The 23,244-nt window shown below is 42.6% G+C and overlaps 1 protein-coding gene across 3 annotated transcripts in view; it reads right to left on the bottom strand.

Moving 5' to 3' along the window:
- ADAM22 (ADAM metallopeptidase domain 22) overlaps positions 1 to 23,244 on the bottom strand; it is a 1,168,071-nt gene that overhangs the window by 331,041 nt on the left and 813,786 nt on the right. For all 3 annotated transcript variants that reach the window (XM_085631338.1, XM_085631339.1, XM_085631337.1), the window contains exon 15: positions 2,053 to 2,152. In XM_085631338.1, the coding sequence (XP_085487464.1) occupies positions 2,053 to 2,152 (100 nt within the window). The remainder of the gene's footprint in view (positions 1 to 2,052; positions 2,153 to 23,244) is intronic.

Here is a 23,244-nt window from a genome sequence, read left to right as displayed (position 1 = left end):
TTTTTTTACAGAGTTTTATATAGCACGAACTTGACCCGAATCGGGTATCAGAGCGCTTTACATGGCACCAGTTGCATTACATGAGGACACATTCATTTTTATTAGGCACAGGGAGATTAAGTGATTTGCCCAGAATCACAGGATGTTCAGCTGTCATTGCCGACACTAGAACCCAGTTCCCCAGACTCGAGGGCGACAGGCCAACTCTTCTCCATGCCTTTTAATAAAATGAGGACTCTCTTCAGATAACCTAGGGAAATCTGCATTACTAACCGGAACTTCCCCTCCTTTCCCCCTTTTTCCATCACCGATGTTTCATTTTCGAGGAAGTTTACAAGCTTAGGTTCAAGAAAAGCATCGCAGAAACGAAGAAAGATAGAGCAGTGGTTCAATGAAATTATGAAGGGAAATGTATCACTAATAAATACTAAATGGGGAAAAAGTGTTACATTTAGAATCAATGAAAACCCCAAAATAGTTAAATGTGCAACACAAACGAGTTGCATTAAAACCATTTAAAACAAACAATGTGATAACCAAAATATGATAATTATGATAATAATGAAATTTATTCTGCACGCCCTCCAGAGGTTGATTGTGTCACGTTACCACCTCTGTCTGATATGTGAGTGTACATAGTCTGATGAAGGTTGAGGTTTTGTCCAGATGAAGAATTCTATCAAAAATGTACATTCCAAGTCTAAAATCTCAGATGTGGACAATTGCAAAAGTTTATGAGAGTTACTTGATAGAAAGGAGTCAATCAGTTCACAGTGTGTCCAGTTGTTGTGGCTTGAAACAGGCTAGACAATACTCTAGGAGAATATTAGACAAGATCCTAAAACTCACATACCACCCAAACCAGCTGAAGTAGTGAGAACAGATGTATTATCAATAATTGATAAACAGCCAAGTGTTTGTTTAATGGATGATTAAAGTTAAAGAAAGGAAGTAAATAGGGTGTCCTGCGCACCTTAACTGTAGGATCACCTTCATTTTTGAAGACATCTTGCAGCAACAGTGTAAAAATATGATAAAGTCTCTTCAGAATTCAAAAAGTGTATTTCATTAACATGCAGAACCGTTTCACCTTAGTACATCAGATTATCTGCGCATTGAGAAGTATTTTTTAAAAGTGACAGTTTTCACACATGAATTTATAAACATTCATTTTTTCCCCCCACTCTGAGAACCAATGACAATAATGAGACGCAAGTCAGTTGTTATGTGTACTATTTGCGCGGCCTGGGTTCCAATTATACATGAACAACATTATAGTTTATCAAATCGAACACAGGAGAAAGTTTTGTACAGCGCACATCCTGAATTCATGTATTTCCTTATCCTCTTTTGTGTAATAAAGAAAAAAACTGAGGGGAAAGTGACATAAATAAAATGCACAGGATCACCCAATTTGGTTAAGTGAGGAAGCCGGGATTAATACCTGGTTTTCTGGTTTCACATTGTGCAATTAAGACACTGGATGTAAATACTACCCTTCCCAGCACCCACCTTACCGCCAACACCCCATGCCCACAAGCCCCCCCACCACCACCTTGCAGGCATCAGTGCGGCCTCCGCTACTTCACAGACCAAACTTTTCGGCCCCTGGGAAAATCTTTGTGAGTACCCACCCCTTAGAGTAACATCACCGCTGCTTAGAGAGGTGCACCTCTCCATAAACCCATCTTCACTTTCAGGGCTTCTGTAGCATTTATTTAGAGATCTTTGATGATAAATAAGGCTCTGTTGCACTTCATAAATTGCGCATACTGTATGCCCTTTTAAGAGAGCTTATTGTGAATACATTTACATCTACACTTTAATCTGATTGGCATCAGCATACGTGTGTTAATTCCAAAGGTAGACAGTTATCAATTATGGATGTTAGCAAGTAGCAGCAAACCAGCAATAAGGAAAACAAGAAATTGTGTTCTAATGAAGACACTACTCTATAAATTCTGAGTTCAAGTAGATGATCTGGGAAAAATGAAGATATAAAATGTGGTGCAAACTTACAGCATCCAAATTCCCATTTTTTAATGTAATTACCTTTGTTGGTTTATTGAAAAGGCAGGCTCCACCACCACTATTTAAAAAGTCATGGTACTCCTCAATATTACACTTGGAGAACTTGCTAGGAAGATAATATCTGTAAAAACACAAAATGCAAAAAATAATAATTTAGTAATTTTACTTGGTTAACAAGTATGCCTCTAAAACATTACTGAAAAAGTTTCTGAATTTTAACAATATTATATTCTAAATCAAATCAAATTATTATATTAATATTTAAAAATTCAACATAAAGAGTTCTTATGGTTTCCAAAAACAAACTTAAATATCAAGTATACAGAGTAACACAACAGAGTAAAGACCATAAACAAACCCCCACAAAGCTTGACACCTGTCAGCCTTTGATCTCTGCACACCTGTAAGAGTTACTATCTTTTGAAACATTCTCAATAAAATATAGACATTTGGTGTAATGAGGAAACTAGGCATATCATCATGAACGTGTCTTGATTAAATGTGTATGTCTAAGTTAAAGCCTACAGCAATACGTGTAACTGACACTCGTTGCGTCTAACAGTATTTTCATGTTTCTATGACGCTAATTCCATATTATTTGTTACGTGTATTGCTGTAGACTTTAACTTAGACATACACATTTAATCAAGACTCGTTCATGATGCTATGCCTACAAAGACAAAGACATACACATTTAATCAAGACTCGTTCATGATGATATGCCTACAAAGACAAAATAATATGGAATTAGCTTCATAGAAACATGAAAATACTGTTGTCTTCATTTTCCAACATCCAATATGCAGTCTTAACTACGTTTGGAATGTACATGCATAATCTACTACAATAATTTATTTTAGTGCAATATTAAAGAAGGAATTCCACCCAGCAAGAGATGAAAATAAATATCTAATCTATTACTCTTGTGAAATAGTTTCGATGGATATGGCCATGCAAAGACTAAGGACTGCATACGACATCAATAAGCGATGTCACATATCGAAATCGGCAACTTGATTAAAATAGAATGCAGGTAATTCTCTATTTTGAAGGCTATCAGAACAAGCATTGGTAATGCATCGGTTTCGTCTCTGTAATGGAGAAAGAAAGAGCTCCCTGACAGATAACACAGGAGTGGAAAGGATGTGGCGCAGCAGCCAGAACTGCTGACTAGAGAGCTGGGATCTCAGATCGAGTCTCAGCTGCACTGCGCAACAGCCTGTGATTCTATGTAAATCACTTAATCTCTCCAGGTGATACATTGTTATGTAAGTATGCTGCAATAGTAAAAGGCAAAACGTTATGAAAATATAGTTCCACCAAAGCGGATGTTAACAGTAGTTCGGCGTCGGGAAACTGATAAGAGAAGCAGACGAGGAACAAGCCTTGGTAAATGCAGGAAAAATGCTACAGCGAATAGAAATGGAGAAAAGGTAAGGGTCACACACAGGAAGCAATGAGAAGAAAGGAAAGAGAGGAGGCGGGATGCAAGTCCCTTTTAAGTATATATTAAAAACAATAGATTTCTCAAGTGCAGGTGCTGTGCAGGTGAAACCTAAAAATGTATGAATGGAAAATGACAATTTATTAAAATGTTCACCTATGAAAAGTAAATTCTGACTGCCTGGTAAATTAGGTGAACAATGGTTTAGCATTTCTTCAAGTTTTCAAGCAAGCAAATACAATACAATATTGTTGCTTCAAAGGGGCATCATGGAATGGGAAAGAATTATGAGGCAGGTGGAGGAATGACCCACCAGACAGACAAGGGACACCATGCGTAAGAAACTGGGTTATTGTTTGAGGGGAGGTGAAAGCCACCCTCAAGCCACAAACACAATCCTTGTCAGGGTGAACAACAAAGTCACTAAATTAACCCTCCTGTAGCTAGACACAAAAGCAGTTAGGCTTAACTTAGAGGTAAAGTAGAAAGTATTTATACTGCACACAAACAGCAATGCTATTTTAATTTATAAAGCGCACAAATCACCCCAGGAGGATCTCTCGGCTCAACCCTGAGACAAGGGCAGCAACAACAGCTAAATCAGAACAAAGTTGTCTTAAGTACTTTCCTGAAGAGAAAGTGATCAGAACAAGTTTGAATATGATGTGGCAATTTGTTCAAGTAATAAGGAGCCAAGTAAGAAAACTACTTGCCACCTGAATGGGCCTTTTTGATGCGAGGAATAACTGACAGTGCTTTATCACTTGATCCAAGGAGTCTAGGAGGGCAATAGTACCTAAGCTTTGAAGCTAGGTAACAAGGGCCTTTTCCAGTCAGGGCTCCATTGCTGGCATAGCCCGTGCTGGTAAGAGCGGTGGGGCGGGGTATAGGAGGGGAGTAGACAGACGATGATGAGGTAAACGTACATTTTTAAAAACGAATACCATTTACCTTGCACTCGCTCTATTGCCGGCTCACTGATGCGGCGAGTGCAAGGTAAGTGGTTTTCATTTTTTAAAATGGAAGTTTACCTTGTCGTCATCTTTCAACACCCCCCTCCCCTCCCAGCATACCCCCCTACCCCACCCCTCTTAGCTGGACGGGCCTTGCCTGGCTCTATGTGTAAGGCAACATATTTTAAAAATGATTCTCTTCTGAACTGGAAGCCAATGTAAGGTACGCAGGAGGGGAGTGGATGCATCCCAGGAGGGCAAATTGCAAATGAGGCGGGCTGCGGTGTTCTGCACCACTTGTAATTTTGATAATAACATCTCCTTTGCCGAAGCCAACAATATGTTACAATAATCCAAAAGGCTAATCACAAGAGCCTGAACCACCGTTTTCCTTGCTGTGAATGGGAGGAAAGGAAAGGCTCTTCTCAGTAAGCGCATGATTTGAAAACAGGAGCCTGAGGTGGACATCACATGTTCTTTCATGGTAAGAGGTCGGTCAAAGCAGACTCCCAAGTTTTTACCACCTATTTGGGTGTGGGAACAATGTCAAGTTCTAGTGGCCACCAATCAGCAGCCCACAATTGCTGGGCCTTGCCAAACAGCATATTCTCTGTTTTTCCAACATTGAGTTGGAGACAGTTTTCTGTCATCCAGGTAGCAGTTGCTGTCATCCCAGCTCAGAAGCTCTCTTTTGCTTTGGTCAAATCTTTATCAAAGGAGATTATAAGCTGTGTGTCATCCACGAATGATATTATTTCAAAGCCAAAGGCTCTTACAATCTAGCCAGGGGTGCAACATATATGGTGAAAATAATAATAAGTAATAAAGTGAAAACACAACACAAGAAAGATATCAAATCAATTATGGCATATATTTAAATAAATAAAATGACACCAAAACAAATTAAATCTAATCATTATAACCAGACAGAGTTATGATTCTTTTTAATTTTTAGTGTAAAATGGCACCTAAAAGAACAAAGCACCAACAGTGGGTGGATCAGGCCCATCTCATCTCACTTTTGGACTAAAAAGAAATTTTGAAGAAAATTTACTGAGAAGGTAGAGTTCAGCGGGCAAGGCAACCCGTGATGTCATCTTCATCAAGAACCTGTGGGACAGAGTAGTGGTGAAAACCTGCGCAATTTGACACTTTTTGAAAGTCGACAATTTTAAGTGGGATGAAGCTGCAGGATATAGTTGATGAGGGCTCCATGAGACCGGATACTTTGTTGAAAGACCGCTGAATAGAAATGTACCACGGAGTCAGGCCGACTGGCGATGCACCGTGGGCAAATTTACTTGCGCAGGTAGGTCCTGGTCTTCTGTCGGTTCTCAGGCAACCTTTTGGTGGAAACTTTTCTATGTCCCTATTTTTAGGGTTAGGAAGGATCAATATTACCAACACCACTACGAAGAGTCCCGGTCCTGGGGGCACCACTTGAGGGCTTAGGACTCACTCCAGCAGAGACCAGGTTCAGGGCTCAAGGTCTCTGGAGCTTGCTATGTCCCCATAGCTCACAAAGGTGTCCAGCCAGCTAGCCCTTGGAGTCACTTCTGGTGGGCCTGGGCTCAATGAGATGGCTCCGTTCTGCTTCAAGCATCAATACATGCCTCGAGCAGCATGGCAGCCCCCTGACAGAAGCATGGCAGTCCATGAGGTCCTTCTGAAGTCTTCCACAGGTCCATGAGTGGGCTAAAGAAATTTTCTGGGAGGCCGATACTTATACCTGGTTTCAGCATTTGAAGTGCTGGGCTTCCCTACACTACCCCCACATCTGCCTCGGGAAAATTCTTAACCAAGGCTCCAAGAAGTCTAGGGTGGCAAAAGACTAGTGTCAAGGTCCTTTATGTATGTAGGAGGCATGCCATTTGAAGGGTATGTGGGGCAGCTCTGCCACAAGCCATTCTGGCAGAATGACCCATCCAGTCTACACCAAGTTCCTTTTTGTCGCACTGTCTGTGAGGAATACACAAAGCCCACCAGCAGAGCCATTCACAGGCATGTGACCCAGGGTCCTCGCAATAGGCTCCAAATGGTTAGGGCAGGAAAATGCTAACTTTCTAAAAGTGTTATTTTCAGAATTGTAACTTACAATTCAAGTGCACAAGTGATAGTTAATTATATCCTAAGGGACAGTTAGGCTCACAGTAGTGAAAAACGCCTTTAAGAGTTTTTCACTACCAGCACAAGTAAAACTTAATCTTGCAAGTCCTACTTTTCCAAATACGATTTGATTTGATTTGGGGATTTCTAAAGCGCATGGCTGCCCGGAGGCTTCCCCGCGCTGATGATAGAAGCCGTGATCGAGCGATGAGCCAACTAGTGGTTTCCAGGAAACAGCCAGGTCTTCAGCCCCTTTCTAAACACCAGCTCATTTTGTTGACTTCTTAATTCAAAAGGCAGCTCATTCCACATCTTAGGAACCAGATGTGAGACGGATCTGCCTCCCCATCTGTATCTTTTTATTCTGGTGGTGTGAAGGAAATGGGCGTGGGAGGACCTCAGTAGCCTAAAATCATGAGTCTGAGTTTTTCTGGACCTTTATTGTTGACTGACCTCTGAGCAATGTAGAGGGCTTTGAACTTCACTCTTGCGGCAACTGGGAGCCAATGTAGTTGTTTCAAGGATTCTCTCACTGATGTATGTTTTTGTAGTTTAAGTAAGAGTCTGGCTGCCGCGTTCTGTAGCATTTGAAGCTGCTTAATCACATACTTAGGCGAGCCCAAGTAGAGAGAGTTCCTGTAGTCCAAACGGGCAACTATCAGAGACTGCAAGACAGATTTCCTGAGCTGCTCCGGGATAAGATCTAGAATCTTTCTGAGCAGTCTCAGAAGTCCGAAACAGATACCAGACAATTTGTTTGCCTGTTGGTTCATAGAGAGGGAGTTATCTAAATAGATGCCTAGGTTTTTATCACCTGTTTAGAGACTGGTGGAGGATCCATACAGGCTGGCCAGTTGATCAATGGCCTGGGAATGTCCCTCTTGCCTAGGATCATGAGTTCTATCTTTTCGCCATTCAATTTTAAGTAACTATCTGACATCCAATGGGCCAGTTTGTCCAGGTAAGGACCCCTTTGGACGTTACCCTGGTTATGATCTTGGGGCAGGGAAACAATCAGCTGGGTATCGTCAGCATACGATACACCCAGGTTACCAAACTCCTGCATAATGGTGGCAAGCTGCCTTACGTAGAAATTGAATAACGTGGGGTAAGAGCGGAGCCCTGTGTTACTCCAAAGATTATGGGCAGGCTGTCCGAGAGACAGTCCTGTTCCATAACTTGGAGAGACCGCTTGTCCAGGAAGAAGCATAGCCATTCTAATGCACTCTGCCCTAAGGGCTTGCAGGGTCTACCTTAGGGGTGACTTATATGTAATAAAAAGGAAGATATAGGCCTGGCAAAAGGTTTATTTTGCCAGGTCGAAGAGCTTTAAAACTGCACTACAAGCTGCAATGGCAGACCGTTTTAAAGTGCTATCTTAGTTGGTGTCACAGTAAGTGCTGCAGGCCCACTTATCATTTGGTTTACAGGTCCTGGGTTAATGTAATACCATATACCAGGGACTTATAAGTAAATTAAGTGTGCCAATCCTGTACAGGTCCATTTCACCATGTGTTACGGAGAGAGCACAGGCGCTTTAAAAATGGTTAGCAGCGGTAAAGTCCTAATGTCAAATAAAACAAATTCAGAAAACAGGAGGGGTGAAGGCAAAGAGTTTGGGGGGCGACCACACCAAGCATTTCAGGTCTAACACTGTCAATTAGTACTACAAAAGGAGAGAGGTACAAAGAGAGAAGCGGAAAGTGGGTTATAGCAATGAAGGTTCTACTGTTACAGCTTTCGGAATCATAACAAAATTGGTGGGGGAGGTGTAAGAAATTAGATTATTTGTTGAAGGGGTGAGAACCCACTTCAAACAATAATCACAATGCTTGTCAAGGTGAACCACAATAGTCACTAAACCAACCTGTGTTTAACCCACTAACAGTTTGGCACACTAACAATCAGGCTTAACTTAGAGGCAATATGTAAAGTATTTGTGCAGTACTCAAACAGTAAAAAAGTGAAAACACTGCACAAGAAGAATCCCGAACCAATTTTGAAAGGGGTGTACTTTAATTAATAAAATGACACCAAACAACAAAATTACAAATGGTAGAATTGAATTTATGAGTTATTAAACTTTAAGGTAAAAATAGCGCCAAGAGGCGTGAAGCATCAAGTGTTGTTGTTATGTGGTTGCGCCAGACTGAGACTAAGTCAAAATTACACACCGACCACGATAGGGCACCTGCCAAGCATGGAACTAGGTGCAGCCAGCGGGAAGTTGTGCCATTTGTCCATGGTGCAGGAGTTGCCCGGGGCTGCAATGCATAGCTCTGAGTCGCGCCATGTCAGGTCAGTTGAGCCACCGATCAGGAGCTGCGCGGTGCTGCGATGCAAAGCTCTGCATCGCTCTACATCAGATCTGGTAAAGCCACTGATCAGGAACAGTGAGGCCTTTGTATCATCCTGCATTATATCTGGTGAAGCCTCCGATCAAGGACTGCACAATCCTGCAAGGCCCTGAATCACCTTGCGCAATTCTGTGTTGGATCTGGTGAAACCTTCAGTTCAGGAGGAAGGAGTACCTTCTGTGTCCAGCTAAGAGTCCAGGACCCTGAAGATAGGACTCAGTCCCACAAAGGCAAGCTGAGTGGAATCGGTCAGGTCCAGTTGGGTCAAGTGAGCTGGAAAGCAGGAGAGGCCTCTGGAAGCTTGCTGTGTCGCTGTAGCTCAAACTTAAGGTCAGCCAAGGGAACGCTTGGAGTCACCTCTGGGGTCCTGTGTTCAAAGTAAGCAGGTAGAGTCTTCCTTTTTTAGATGGCAGGGCACTCATCTGGACATAGAATTTGGATAGGTTTCATTGATTCATTGGGCAATCTGGAATGTCTTATATTTTAGTTCTCTCATGTTTTTGATGTATTCTTTTATGTACTGTTTCAATCAAAGCACGGTATATTAGTTGTGCATTTTAAGAGCATAGTCATTTAATTTTATTACTGTGATGTAGTTTTGTATGTTACTTTGTTTAGCGCGATGTCTGGGGTGAATTTCGTATTTAATTTAGATGTTCAGGAGGTCACGCATTAGTTAATAGTGCCGTTTCATGGCGGGTAGGAAGCGCATTATGGGAATTAGAGTTCGGAGGGAACGTCGTTTATGAGTAGGTTTTGATTATGTTGGACAAGTGGGTTGGGTAAAAAGTCACGTGGGGAGTTAATGAGTACACTTGTTTGGTATTTAAATGAATGTGAGGGAAGAGCATACGATCGTACCATTATGGATGCATGAAGACGTTATTTCGTGGAGTGAAGCCAAATCAGGTGAGATTGGTGCGAGCAGTTAAATAATGAGGGACAGTATGAAGCCGTGAGGGTGGTATGAATGTGGTGTGGAACATGTGTAAATATGGGGATGGAACACAGTAAGTCTTGTGATAATGAAGGGGGGAAAATGGGTTTGGGGTGATTAGGTGTTTGTTAGTAAATGGGTTGTGTTAGCGTGTTGATTAATAGTGAGGGATCAGGTGTAGGAGTAGGAGTGTTTACAACGAAGGAGAGTAGCTTCAGAGGAGCTTGGAGAGAAGGGAGAGATATGAGGTTGTGGATGTATGGAGTAATGGGGAGTATGGGGTTTTGAATTGATTGGTTGTCAGTTTGTAAATCCATGATCGTGAGCACATGGATTAATATTGAGAGATTAAGTGGAAGAGTGTGTGTGTTGCGTGTGGATTAATATCGAGAGATTAGTAGGAAGAGTGTGTGTGTTACGAGGGAAGGAGGGTGTTAACGGGTGAGAGGGTAGTTAGACAGAGAGGAATGGGGGTGGTTTCTTTGAGTATGTAGAGTTGAGCCTTTGAAGTTAGGGTTTTTTATGGTATGGTTGTGTAGTTTAATAGGGCAATTGTATATTTGGGTAGGGGAGCAGAGATGGGTTGAATTAATGAGTATCACTGAAGTGGACAATGGGAGGGTGTTTTAATATACTTTTGGTTTGAATGAAAAGTATCACTGCAGCTTTTTCGACATTGCATACGTGTTACAATTAATTGGATGAGTTGCACTGTTCATTTTATATGTTTTAGATACCCCTGACGAAGAGCCCACGCAGCTCAAAATGCATTGGGACATGTTGTGCTTATTTTATATGGAGACCAATTTGTACGTACTGTTGTACAAAGCCTAGAATGGCATACAGCATGTATTGGAAATGTCTATTAAAGATTATGGATGGGATCTCACTGTCTCCGTTGTGGTGAAGAATACGATGACAAAAGTCATAAATAATGGAGGATTACATATTATGATAATTAGGAGTACTGTGGTTTACTTGGATGAACATTATACAACTGGGGGAGTTGTTCCCTCCTTCTAGCAGTGCAACAGTATAGGAGCGCAAGTGTAGAGCCCTGTTTTTCGAATACTTTGTTGTATTTGTGGTTTGGGGGCGAGCCACAATTACTGTTTGCACGCACTTTCTAGTCAAGTTTGCAAGTTACTTTCGTATTAAGGGAAGGAGTGCATCCTCATCATGTTTTTTCAACTTTCTAAACGTGGCATTTTCCAAATAGTGAGTTAAAATCCTACATTACTGTAAAAGTGGATTTTACATTACAATTCCAGTAAGTGGAAGAAGTATTTCACTAGCTGTTCTCAAACTGAAGTACCTATTAAATGTAATACGCTAACCCAGTGTTAGTACATGAGAGGCTGGCCTTGCCACAGTGAAAAATGACTTTGGGGTATTTTCACTGTGAGGGCATTGAAGACTGAAGTACACAGGTTCTACTTTTTTAATACCATGCACCCTGCCCTATGATCCTTTAGGGTCTACTTTAGGGGTGACTTATAAGGGAGAAAGGTTTTTTTTGCCTGGTGGAAATATCAGTTTCAAAACTGCACACACAAGCTTCAATGGCAGGCCTGAGACATATTTTACAGGTCTACTTTAGTGGGTGACACAATGAGTGCTGCAGCCCACTAGTAGCATTCATTTACTGGCCCTGAGAACATGTAGTACTGTATACTAGGGACATTATATTTAAAAGAAACAAAAATCTAATTAGGTTCATACAAATGTTACTATGTTTGGAAGCGGGAGCACAAGCACTTTACCGCTGTTTAGCTGGAGTAAAGTGGAGAGTCCTGAAGCAAACAAAAACGGGTTCTGCACAAATAGGGTAGTGAAGGCAAAATGATGTGGTAATACCATGCAAAAGATTGCCATTTCCAACAGGGGCATGATCAGTGGGTGTGATCATGATGGGACATGTCAAGGTAAGTGGTGATTGACCAAGCATTTTCTACAACTTAAACAACCTGACAGGGAAGATATGTCAGAGGGATCATTGCTCTTACTCCAGGGAGTAGGACAGTCCAGTGGGAGTGTTTTGCATTCCTACAGATGTTGGTTGGCTTAGTTGGTAATGCCAACACTGAATATGACCAATGTTTAAAAGGAAAGTGTCTTATATTTATTCAGTCAGAACGTCTGTATTCTTTTCAAGTATTGCCTGAGTATGATATAGCATTATGATCTTAAATGTGTATTGAAACATATAGGTAGGTCACAAGACAACAGATCCACCCGACAAGCAGTAACATTTATACCCTCAAAGCAATTCATTAGTGTTTTCATTTTTCTAGGTTTCTTGACAACTCTTATAGCAGACAGATAGCAATGTGATTTTTTTATTTGCACTTTTCTTCACGCAACAGCGAGCACATTTCGCTCTCTCACTGTTTCCTGGCCTGGGGCTTTTCTAGGCTGCAAAAGAGGTCTTTAAAAAAATACATGCATTCAAAGAGAATGAGAATGGATACTATTCTGCCACATTATAGACCTGGGTGGCTGTCAGCTCAAACGGTAATTTCATATGCCAGCAGGAGACTGATGGAAGTTGATCGTGCCCATTCACAACAAGAAAAGAAAGTCTGGCTGCACTATGGGTAAGTGACTTTTCACCATATTGATAGTCCACCAAGTCCTACTAACATTGAAGCTTGCCACCTGCCATCAAAAGATGGGAGATATGGCTACTGCAGCTAGTGACAGGCACTGTACTTGTTCCTGCAGCCAGCACTTTTGCTCTGAGGAGAACACCAAGTCAATTGTGAGTGCATCACTGGTATAGGCTTTGGCTAATTGCTTTTATTGTCTGTTGAATTAAACAATATTTTCCTCTGCTGGTTAAAGGTTCTTCACACATAGTGGTGTACTCCTTCTTCGATTTCTCTAGAATTGATCTAGAAATGACTGCTGTCATCAAGAATATCCTATAAGTGAGAACAAAACACAAAGAAGAAAAAACTGTGTAAACAATCATGGCAGCATCAGAGTAAAGATGACTAACAAGTTAGAAAAAATGATGCTGTTCATCACAAATGCCAGAACTCCATAGAATGCGAGACAGGCAGACCCATGTAGATGCCTTCCTCAGCCACTACCTAAGATCAAATGAGTGGAAATACAAACAGCTGTTCCCAGGAAAGAGTCAACTGCAGTTCAGAACATTCCTTTGTGCGACAGGCAGGCAGGCGCCTGAAGCAGTCCACAGACTTCTGAAGAATCCAAAGGATATCCATGAATCCAGAACTCATGCCAACAGCAAGCACACTTTAGGTACAAAAAGGGCAGCGCATATCCTGTGTATTCCATCAGGTCACTGTAGCACCAATCCATGGGCAAGGAATAGGGCACAGATGGGTCTACACCCCCGGAAAGACATGTTTGAAAATTTAATCTAAGGGACTCCAAGGATGAAATATGAATAAGTAGTATCACATTCAAGTGATGCACATGGAGAGTGAATGAATATGTATTATTGCCTATGTTACTTACACCTTACTTTTCAGATTGGGGCAGTGAATGAGTGTATTTTCATTGGAAATTTTAAGTTTGATATCCGTTGACACAAATTTCTGAGACATATTGAGTATTATTTATAAAAACCTATGTGAGGTATTAGTGTCAGCAACAATAACAAATAAGAAATATAGGGTCAGATTTAGATATCGGAGGACGGGTTACTCTGTCACCAATGAGGCAGATGGCAGATATGCCATCCGCTGGATTACAAGGGCATTATAACCAACGTGATAGATATCCCGTCTGCTGTATTACAAGTGCATTATAACCAATGTAATAGATATCCGGTATGCTGTATTACAAGCACATTATAATCAATGTGACAGATATCCCGTCCACCGTATTACAAGCACATTATAATCAATGGCACTTGAAATACATTGGTCGGTGCATCGTCATGTTTGCGACAGAGTAAGCTGTCTGCTGAACTCTAAATCAGGCCCTAAGTGATGGTGGCATTCAAGCATTCAAATCATAATTAATTAGATTGTGTGATTTGTATAGGTAATGAAAAAACTTATTTTATCCCAGTATAGTAATTAGCTCTATATAGTGTAAGATGTTTTCTTTCACTGAAGGGCCTAGTTTAGTACATTAGATTTCTTCACATAAAATGTCTGACACCAATATCTGCAAAGAAAGATTATTCAATCTATAAACCACAGACAACCACGAAACTCTTACTATAGAACTTTACTTTAAAAATAAATAAAATTTATGTGTCCTTGTGTAATATAACTGGTGCTCTCATGTGAAGCGCTCTGATACCCGATACCTTCAGGTCAAGTTTGTGCTATATAAAACTCTGGAAAAAAAAGAGATTTAGCCTTAGTAGGGTTGACATTGCCTTGCACCAGTGAAATCTATTTTAATTTGTTTTAAATCCCGCTTTTTAAACTGTGTGGTGTTTTATTGTTGATGTAAGCGGGCACATTTTTTTCGCCCTTCAGCTTCCGGAACATTTTGTTTTTTGCCACTGATCAGGCAGCTTCACAAGGGTCAGCTGATGCCCAGCAAGGCTGACTGGTGGGCGAGGGGGGTGCGGCTACTTATCACATCCTAGCGCATAACCGGCAGGGTGGGAAGAGAGGAGGATGGGTGGCAGTGATTAGCCAGAAGCACCTTGCCTCAGAGGTTGTGGCTGTGGAAAGTATGGATGGGGCTGAGGTCCTGGGGGTGAAACTAGTTTTAAATACCTTTTGCATGGTGATGGTGATAGTTTACTGCCCACCCCAGACAAACCCCCTCTTCAGTGAGCTTTCCATTGAATTAGTGAGTGATATCTGCTCAAGGTATCATCAGATGGTAGTGGTGTAGGACTTTAACTTCTGGGGGGATCTGGTACCAAGAGAGCCCCAGGCAAGTGGGTTCGGTGAAGTAATGGCTATGTTGGGTCTACAGCAAGTAGTGGAATCTCAGACCTATGAAAAGGGCCTTACGTTAGACTTAATATGGGCCACTCAGCTGCCAGTCAGGATACCCTACAGCTGGTCGGATCATTATCAGATCAAATTTATAATCCCCTTGCCCAGTCAACCAGTGCGCCAGCCACAAGAGCGGCGGACGGTACGGAACTGGGCAAAAAAAACTAAACCCGTATGGGGAGGATTGAAGGAAGCAATGCACTTGTTGAGCAACACAGAGGATATTTATCAGGAAAGTGTGTGGTTTGTAGGTGGGATGCAGGAGGCCATAGACAAGGTGTCTCCGGCTCAGAGAGAAAGAGTAAGGAATAAAGGCAAGTGGGCCCCCTGGTATACCCCTGTGCTAAGAGAAGGGAAGCAAAAGCTGCACCAATATGAACGAAAATGGAAGACGCGGTATGAGCCGGAGGCCCTGAAAGAGTACAAAGCGATTACCGTGACTTAAGCAGAGTTTATGAGTTAAGGAACACTGAAGCGAGCGATACTCAAAGAAAGACATTTAAAGTGCTGAGGGAGTTAAGCCATATCAAAGAACAGATGGCAGGGCTAGATCCAGAGGACTGAAATAAGATGCAGGACTTCTTTTTGAAGACAATTAGCGATATTCTAACTGAAGTAAGAAACACTCCGCTCTACCTGCCCACTGATACAGAGGTGCCTAGCTTCCAGGGTGAGAAGCTCTCACTATTTCCTCCACTGGACCTCGAGGACCTAGCATGGTCAATGGCGGCTGTTAAATCAGACGTGCCGGAAGACCTGTGTCTTCCCAAGGTGTTCAGAATGGCCTTTCCCATGGTGGAGGGTGAGCTTCTATCCTCCTGAACTCCTCCCTGTTAGCAGGGAAAGTACCACTCAGATTTAGGAAAGCTATGATAAGCCCATTATTGAAGAAGGCTGGGGCAGATCCTAAAAACCTAAAGAACTATCGCCCAGCATCTAGGCTACCTTTTCCAGCTAAAATTGTGGAACAACATGTAAACAAAATCCTTGCAGAATTTATGGAGGAGTATCAATTGCTCCATGCTTGCCAGGCAGGTTTTCAGGCCCATCAAAGCGCAGAGCTGGTGATGTTTTCTGTACTGGACGAGCTCAGGCTGGCGGCTGACAGGAACAAGTCCTCCATATTGATCCTACTGGTTTTTACAGCTGCATTTGATACGGTTGACCATCAAGTGCTTACGGACCGATTATTGGTGCATGGAATTACAGGTTATAACCTTATGTGGATTTCTTCATTCCTGAAGGGCCGGTCACAGAAGGACCAACTGGGTCGCCATGTCTCCAGAGAAAGAGTACTCCTGTGTGGGGTTCCCCAGGGATCTGCTTTGTCCCCACTTCTATTTAATATCTATCTCTATCATTTGGTGGTGGCACTAGCACAGCTAGAGTGCCAACTGTTTAATTATGCAGATGATACCCAGCTGATCCTGCGCATTGATAATTCTAGGCAGACGCAGCTGAATGTGCACAATAGCCTTAGGTTCACGGTGAACTGGATGACGGCTAACTCTCTCAAAGTGAATCCAGGTCTTGGCAATCACTACTAAGGGTAACCCCTGCATGGATGGTTTTTGCCCCTAAATCCGTGCCAGTTGTGAAAAGCCTTGTTACCAAGTTGAATAGAAATCTGTCAATGACTAGACAGGTGGCGACAGTGGTGGAAAGCTGCATGGGCCTACTTAGGTAGCTTCGGAAATTGGTGCCTCTTATATCCTTCTCAATGATGCGAACAGTGAAGGCAGCACTGATTGTGTTGCGGTTGCACAATGGTAATGCCTTGTACATTGGGCTCCCAGACAAGTTGCTGGGTAAGCTCCAAGTAGTCATGAATGACACAGCAAGACTAATATATATAATTTACCAAGACGGGCGCATGCCTCGCCACTGCTGCAACATTTGCACTGGCTCCCAGTGAAACAGAAGGACAGGTTAAAGGGCTTATGTATTGCACTTAAGAACCTGTATGGGACGGTACCCGCGTATATCGAGGACCGTCTAAGGCAATATGTAACTGGAAGTTATCTTCGTTCCTCTGAGGCAATTTTGTTGACCTGTAAACCTTTTAACAAATCAACCTTGGGCAGCCGGGCTTTCTCAGTTTTGTTACCTCAGTTGCGGAATGGACTCCTAGAAGGTCTGCGAAGAAAAAATGCCCTCCTTCCATTTCGTAAGAGGCTGAAAACCTTTTTGTCTGAGCAGGCATTTGGTAGAGTCTTACCGACTGTCTCTGCCAAGTATTAGCTGGTGCAGGGTGGTTAATCCCTTAGATAAGCGCTAAGAGACCGATGGTAATCACGCGCTATATAAGTGGTACCATCATAACCTAACATTTACAAAGAATTTGTGGTACCGCTGCAAAGTGATGCAAAGTGATGCAAAGTGGCTCACGTCTTGCAAGGGTATTCACTTTCCAGTGTTGAAGTGTACTATTTTCTGTTTTGCACCACTTTGTGTCAAGAGGCCATTTTTTTATACAAAGTCCTATGGGCCACAACTGTCAGGCTGGACTTTGCATAAAAAAATAAAGAGAAATATTAAAATACCCCCATGCTCCGTGAGGCCATATGTCTTCCCCCACAGCGGTTGACTGCATTTAAATCTGCTCGCCACTACCTCTGACAGAAGACATCTTCCTTGTTGAGGAAAACGTTCCTCTAAATCATGTTTGTTAATAAGCTAGATTGAGGTCTAGTTTTGAACGTTATGTACCGTACTCCTAGACAGACAAGGCATGAAAGATTCTCTGACAGTACAAAGGCTTTGGTAGAGCAGGTACAGCAGCCTTGACCTACTAAAAACTCTCAACGCTTGAGAGGCAGCTGAACCTGGGAACAAAGAAAAGATTATAGGGAGAGGATGTGGTCTAATGGCCAGAGCGATCTATCTCGAAGTTGGAGAACCGCGTTCGAGGCTCGGCAGGGCCGCTCCTCATCCTGTAATTCTGGGCAAATTAATACATCTCCCTGTGCCTAAAAAAATGAATGTGTACGTCTGTAAGGCAACGGATGCGCATGTAAGGCGCTCTGATAGTTTTGGGTCAAGTTTGCGCTATATAAAAAAAAAAAATGTTAAACTTTGAGAGTGAGGACTACATCCAGTTTGGGAGACAAAACTGGCTTAAGTTCATCGGGTACGGATGCTTTTATCCAGCATTTTTTTCACATGTGGTATCCTTCACTTCAAAGAATCTCTAAATAACAGTCTATGTTCCCTGTTTATCAAAGGTTACTTTACCATCATTCTTTTAATGAAACTCGTATAACACAACAAAATCAAAGTAAATACTTGTTAAATAGGCAGAACTGATGAGCTGAAACACTTTGCGATTCTATTGTTTCCCAGCTCTTTTATCATTTGTGCTAGTAGGCAACAAACTTCTCCTGCATTGTGTTTGTTTCGTCAATCCCTCTTTAAACCTGTGGTTTAATGGACCGAGGCTGTAGTAGTTGCATAAAGGGCTCAAAGGGAACAGGATAATTCATTGAAAGAAAAACTTAAAATAGAACATCTTCAAACACCACTCATGATGATAGAAAATACCTTCATAAGGAAAATGGCATATAGCACAGCAACACAGGCATTCCTTTGGCATTAGACTCAGTGCCAACGCGCAAGCAATGCATCAATGATTTTAATAGACACTTGAAGCAGATGAGCCATCTCATAATATGGCATTCTCCAAGGTTTCAACACATACTGTACCATCCAAAACATATTTGTAAAAAGAAAGCAGAGAAGATATATTATCTAAATCTACTGAAATGTTTGAAGACCTAACTTTGCTAAAATTATTTTTAGGGAATTGTAAATGATTCTTTTTATGGACAATCTGAATTGGTTTTTCTTAGCAGCATAATCAACCCAAAGGGGAGCGTTTTTTGAACTGCCTAGAGACAGCTTTAGTTGTAGAAAAGAACTCATATGATCTACACAGAGTGAGGTGCATAACTCAGCTATCCTCCCCCAATGGTTGTGGTAAGAGTCATTCACACTGATTAGCTCAATATCCAGGGCCACTGGTTCTTTGCAACTGTCATTCACCACTGAGGCAAGGTCTGACCCACACTGGCATCCAATTACATTCTCGATTGCCTCTTCAGTGTAACTTTATGGTGTCTAAGCAGACAATTAATGCCATAGTGAGGCCAATTTAAAGGGAGCACCGGATATGCATATTGAGACCACAATAACAGCCTGCACATCAGAGCATGGGGGACACTGCATCACAATAACCAGTATAAGAGGAACTTAATAATATCTGCCAGAGGATGTATTTTCAGGATCAGTATGTCCTGACTTTCCCTTCTCATTAACCTACGAATTACATCTCTGTTCCTGCTGCCAAAAAAATCTGCATTTGAGTCACAGGTTCCTCCTGCAGTAAGAGGCGAATGCCCAGCTGGTGGAAAGAGCTATTTCTACACACCCTTAACAGATAGGAAATGAACAATTGACCAACAAACACAGCAGCTAGGTGTTACTTTACGTTCTTAACAGATGACTAGGCAACAGTGATCTGAAGCCAGCTGTGTTATCAACATACATCAATAAAATGACATCCAAATTCATGAGGTACAACTAGATTATTTTACCACGTGTAAAACAGAATATTTTCTGGGTACTTAATTTGAGTAAAGCAATCAAAAAATTGATTTCTATTCTAGTTATCTGTTGAAAATTAATTTGACAGATGAGGTATGCATTATGGCAATTTGCACATCAGCATACTCCAACCCCAGAAACAAGCAATGCCCTTATAGGTCCCTATTTCAAAACTTAACTCTTTTCACAATCTCCAGTGTTAGGCCAACAGACATTGTGAAACAATTCACAATCTAAAATGAGAGGCCTACTGCCTTTGTCACCACAGTCAAAAAACAATATAGCAAGCCTGTTTAACACAAACATAAAGATGATCTTGTGTTCTCTGCCTGGAGAGACCCATCAAACATTTTAGTCAGACCCAAAGTATACGTGACAAGAACATAAACTCTGCTTATGGCGACACCGAGGTTCTGATTCACAAAACTTTACTTTATAGTAAGTTTTGTGAGACTGCAAAATGTCCTGCAGGGTGTACGTTTTGCTCATACTCATATGTGTGGAGTTCTCTGCCCTGACCACAGTCTTAGCGTATGTAAGTATATATTTGAGTAATAAATGTGGGAGGGACAGAGGGGAGTGAGTGGGAAAAGGAGTAATCTTACTACAAAAAGGGATAAGGAAAGAGTAAATAGGGTTTAGGAAGGGCAAGGGAGGGGTTTAGGGAGGGCAAAGGAGGGGTTTAGGGAGGGATGTCATCCATCCACATAAGTGTAAACCAATTGCATTACTCTGGCGGTGGAGACATGTAACTTGCACTTACTATGGTCAGATCTGAAACAGGATACGTGTACTAAGCCCCTTTTCATTGTATTTGTCAGAGATTTTACAATCTAAAACTATTCCCAATGTATCTGTCAAAATAAGCTCCTTCCTATGGCATTTGTTACAGCATTCACAATAAAACCCCTTCATTTTGTATTTGGCAGAAAAGTCGCAATGTAGCCTTTCCTGCTATATTATTAATAGGGTTACACTAATCAAAGCCCTTTCCTGCAGTATTTGACTGAGGTCTTGGCTAACAAGGTCCCTATCAGTTATTAACAATGGAACTACTTCTTAGGAAGATTAACACTACTATTATTCAAATGCATGCAGAGAAGATCAGCATGTGGGCAAACCCACATCCCCTCTCTTAGTGGTAATTCTTATGCCTCTTTTTCCGGTGATTGCATAAACCCTCATAAATAGCTGGGCCGTCAAACCAGGCTCACAAACGAATGAAATTAAAAAGCACAGGGTTTGTCAGAATGGGTAATCAAAACCCTTGCCTACTACAGTAATTTGTGAAAATCCATGTTATAACATAAAGTCTATAGTGAAATAACAATCTACATCCATAAAGGACTATATGCTTTAAAATACAAATTTCACAATAAATAATTCAGGCCTACTGCCTTTGGCAAAACTTTCATAATAATCTGTCAGACCTAAGGCTTCAGACAAAACCTTTCGTGATGAAGCATATGGACCTACAGTATTGATAATCAACGTATCACAATATGTAACTCAAGTCTACCGATTGAGCAAAATCTGTTCAAGATAAGCTCTCTCTTTCAATGGAAGCATATAACTTCTTCCCAATCAAACCCAGTAGGAAGGGAGAACAACATGTGGACAGAGCTAAAGACCCAAATCAGTAGTACTTCTTAAAGCACTTTTATTCTGTTGATCACATAAGGTCAAGAGACGGCTGCATTGTCAAACCAGACCTAAAAGAATTATAAATCTGATGTTTCTATAGTTATTATATTTATGTTCTTCTTCTTTGTGCTTATGTTGGGCAGAGCCGCCTCTGAACGCATTTAAGTCACATTTGAGATGTCCATAGCTGTGCCACTATGCCAGGATGAAGTTGAGTATGGTACTATTCTGATGGCTTTAAATAAGTTAGTTACCCTATATCCGCTGTTTACCATGATCCTACGTAAGAGTTCATAATGTAAAGAAGCAACTCATGCATAGTAGAAATAGAACACACCAAAACACGAATAGTTAATTCCATTAAACTTTGGAATTCCAAAAATAAATGCTTCAGCAAAACATTCTGGGCCTCATGTAGGTAAATAAATTTTACCGGTTCTTAAATACCGAGCCGTACCGAATCGGTAAATTAGAATCGGTAAGTTATATGTAGGTAAAAATTCGGTAACAGTTACCGATTCGGTAACATTCGGTAAATACGAATCGGAATTCACCGATTCGGTAAATACCGAGGTGATAATTACCGAATCGGAAAATACCGAGGTGGTATCTACCGATTCGGAAAATACCGAGGTGGTATCTACCGAATCGGAAAATACCGAATCGGTATGTACGGATTCGGTAAATAACATCACATGACTTGACGAAACAGCTAATCCTGTGCAACGACAGCCCACCCAACCAGGAACTGCCCACACCCAGGCAGGTGTACACAATTAGCCGACGTGGCCACACCCAGGCAGGTGTACATAATTAGCCGACCCTGGAGAGGCTTGGAGTGCAGAGGAGAGGCAGGGAGCAGTTGCATGTGCGAGCGGGAAACGAACAGCATGTCCAGCCAGAGAACACAGAAAGACGGAGGGGAAAGGAGGAGGAAGCTCAAATTCAGCCCCAAGGAACTCCAGGTGCTGGTGGAGGAGGTGGTGAAGCAGCACCAGAAGCTGTTTGGGAGGCAATCCCTGCAAGTGCCTGAGGCCGAAAAGCGCAACATATGGCTGGCCATCCAGGCGCAGGTCAATGCTGTGGGAGTGACCCACAGGGACATTGAGGTCCTCAAAAAGCGCTGGTATGACCTGAGGATTGTGACCAAGAGGAAGATGGGCGACATCCAGAAGGAGGCCAGCCAGACCGGAGGTGGAACCAACAGGGCACCTGCCCTCACCGAACTGGAGGAGCTGGTGGCGGCCACAATCGAGCAAGAGAGCGTCGTGGGTCTTGGGGACGCCGACAGCTCTGCCAGAGCCGCAACACACCAAGGTAAGACGAAAGCACAGCAATGTAGCCTCCCCTACCCCTATCCCACATCCCCCATTGTGAAACGAGAATCACACTGCAGTCCACACGTGTCAGTGCAGACAGGCAATGCATTCCGGGAGATGTAGTCAGGGCAACACTAACCATGACGGAAATGTCACAGGGCAACAAGGCATGTCACGCACTCGAGGCACAAGGAGACAGAGGACAGATTGGAATGTGAAATGATTTATTGTGACGCTTGCAATGCAGCCCTTCGGGGACACTGAGCCAATGTTGTTTTTCTGTCCACAGATGTGACATCATGCAGTACAGGGCATGCTGCAGGGGAGACGGCACACCGGCCACAAAAATCACCTCTAGCCAGCACGAGTTCAGACCAGGGAGCAGGCCCACTGGTAGCCGAACCACCAACACAGCCAGCCTCGCCGCACACAGAGCCAGCATCACCTCACCGAGAGCCAGCATCACCACAACCACAGCCAGCATCGCCACTCATGTTCGATTCACCGGCCACATCTCCGCTTGCAGGTGTGAGAATGAGGAGGCGTCCAGCAGCCAGGCTACGAGCCTTCGACACCTCGTCAGACGACAGCATGGGCCCAGAAGACCGCACCGGGCACCAGGAAGGGAGCCATCCCATTGTGCCCCACACCTCACAGGCAGCACAGACGGGAGCAAGAGGGCGCCGCAGGTCGCGTGTCCAGAGTCCACCAGCACCCACTGACGGCCATGGTGTCTTCTTGGGGCTCGAGGGCCAAATGTTGAAGCAACAGCGCCTGCAATCAAAGGCAGTTATGTCAGTCCAGAGGCACATGCGGGTGATGAAGACAAGCTTAGTCAACATGGACACAAACATTGGCGGCATGGCTGCGGGCATTCGGGACATGTCCCAGTCAATCCAGCAGTTGTGCAG

The sequence above is a fragment of the Triturus cristatus genome, chromosome 10, assembly GCF_964204655.1.
Source record: "Triturus cristatus chromosome 10, aTriCri1.1, whole genome shotgun sequence".
NCBI lineage: Eukaryota > Metazoa > Chordata > Amphibia > Caudata > Salamandridae > Triturus > Triturus cristatus.
Note: the sequence above shows the minus strand (reverse complement) of the source record. Positions and strands in the feature narration are given on the sequence as shown.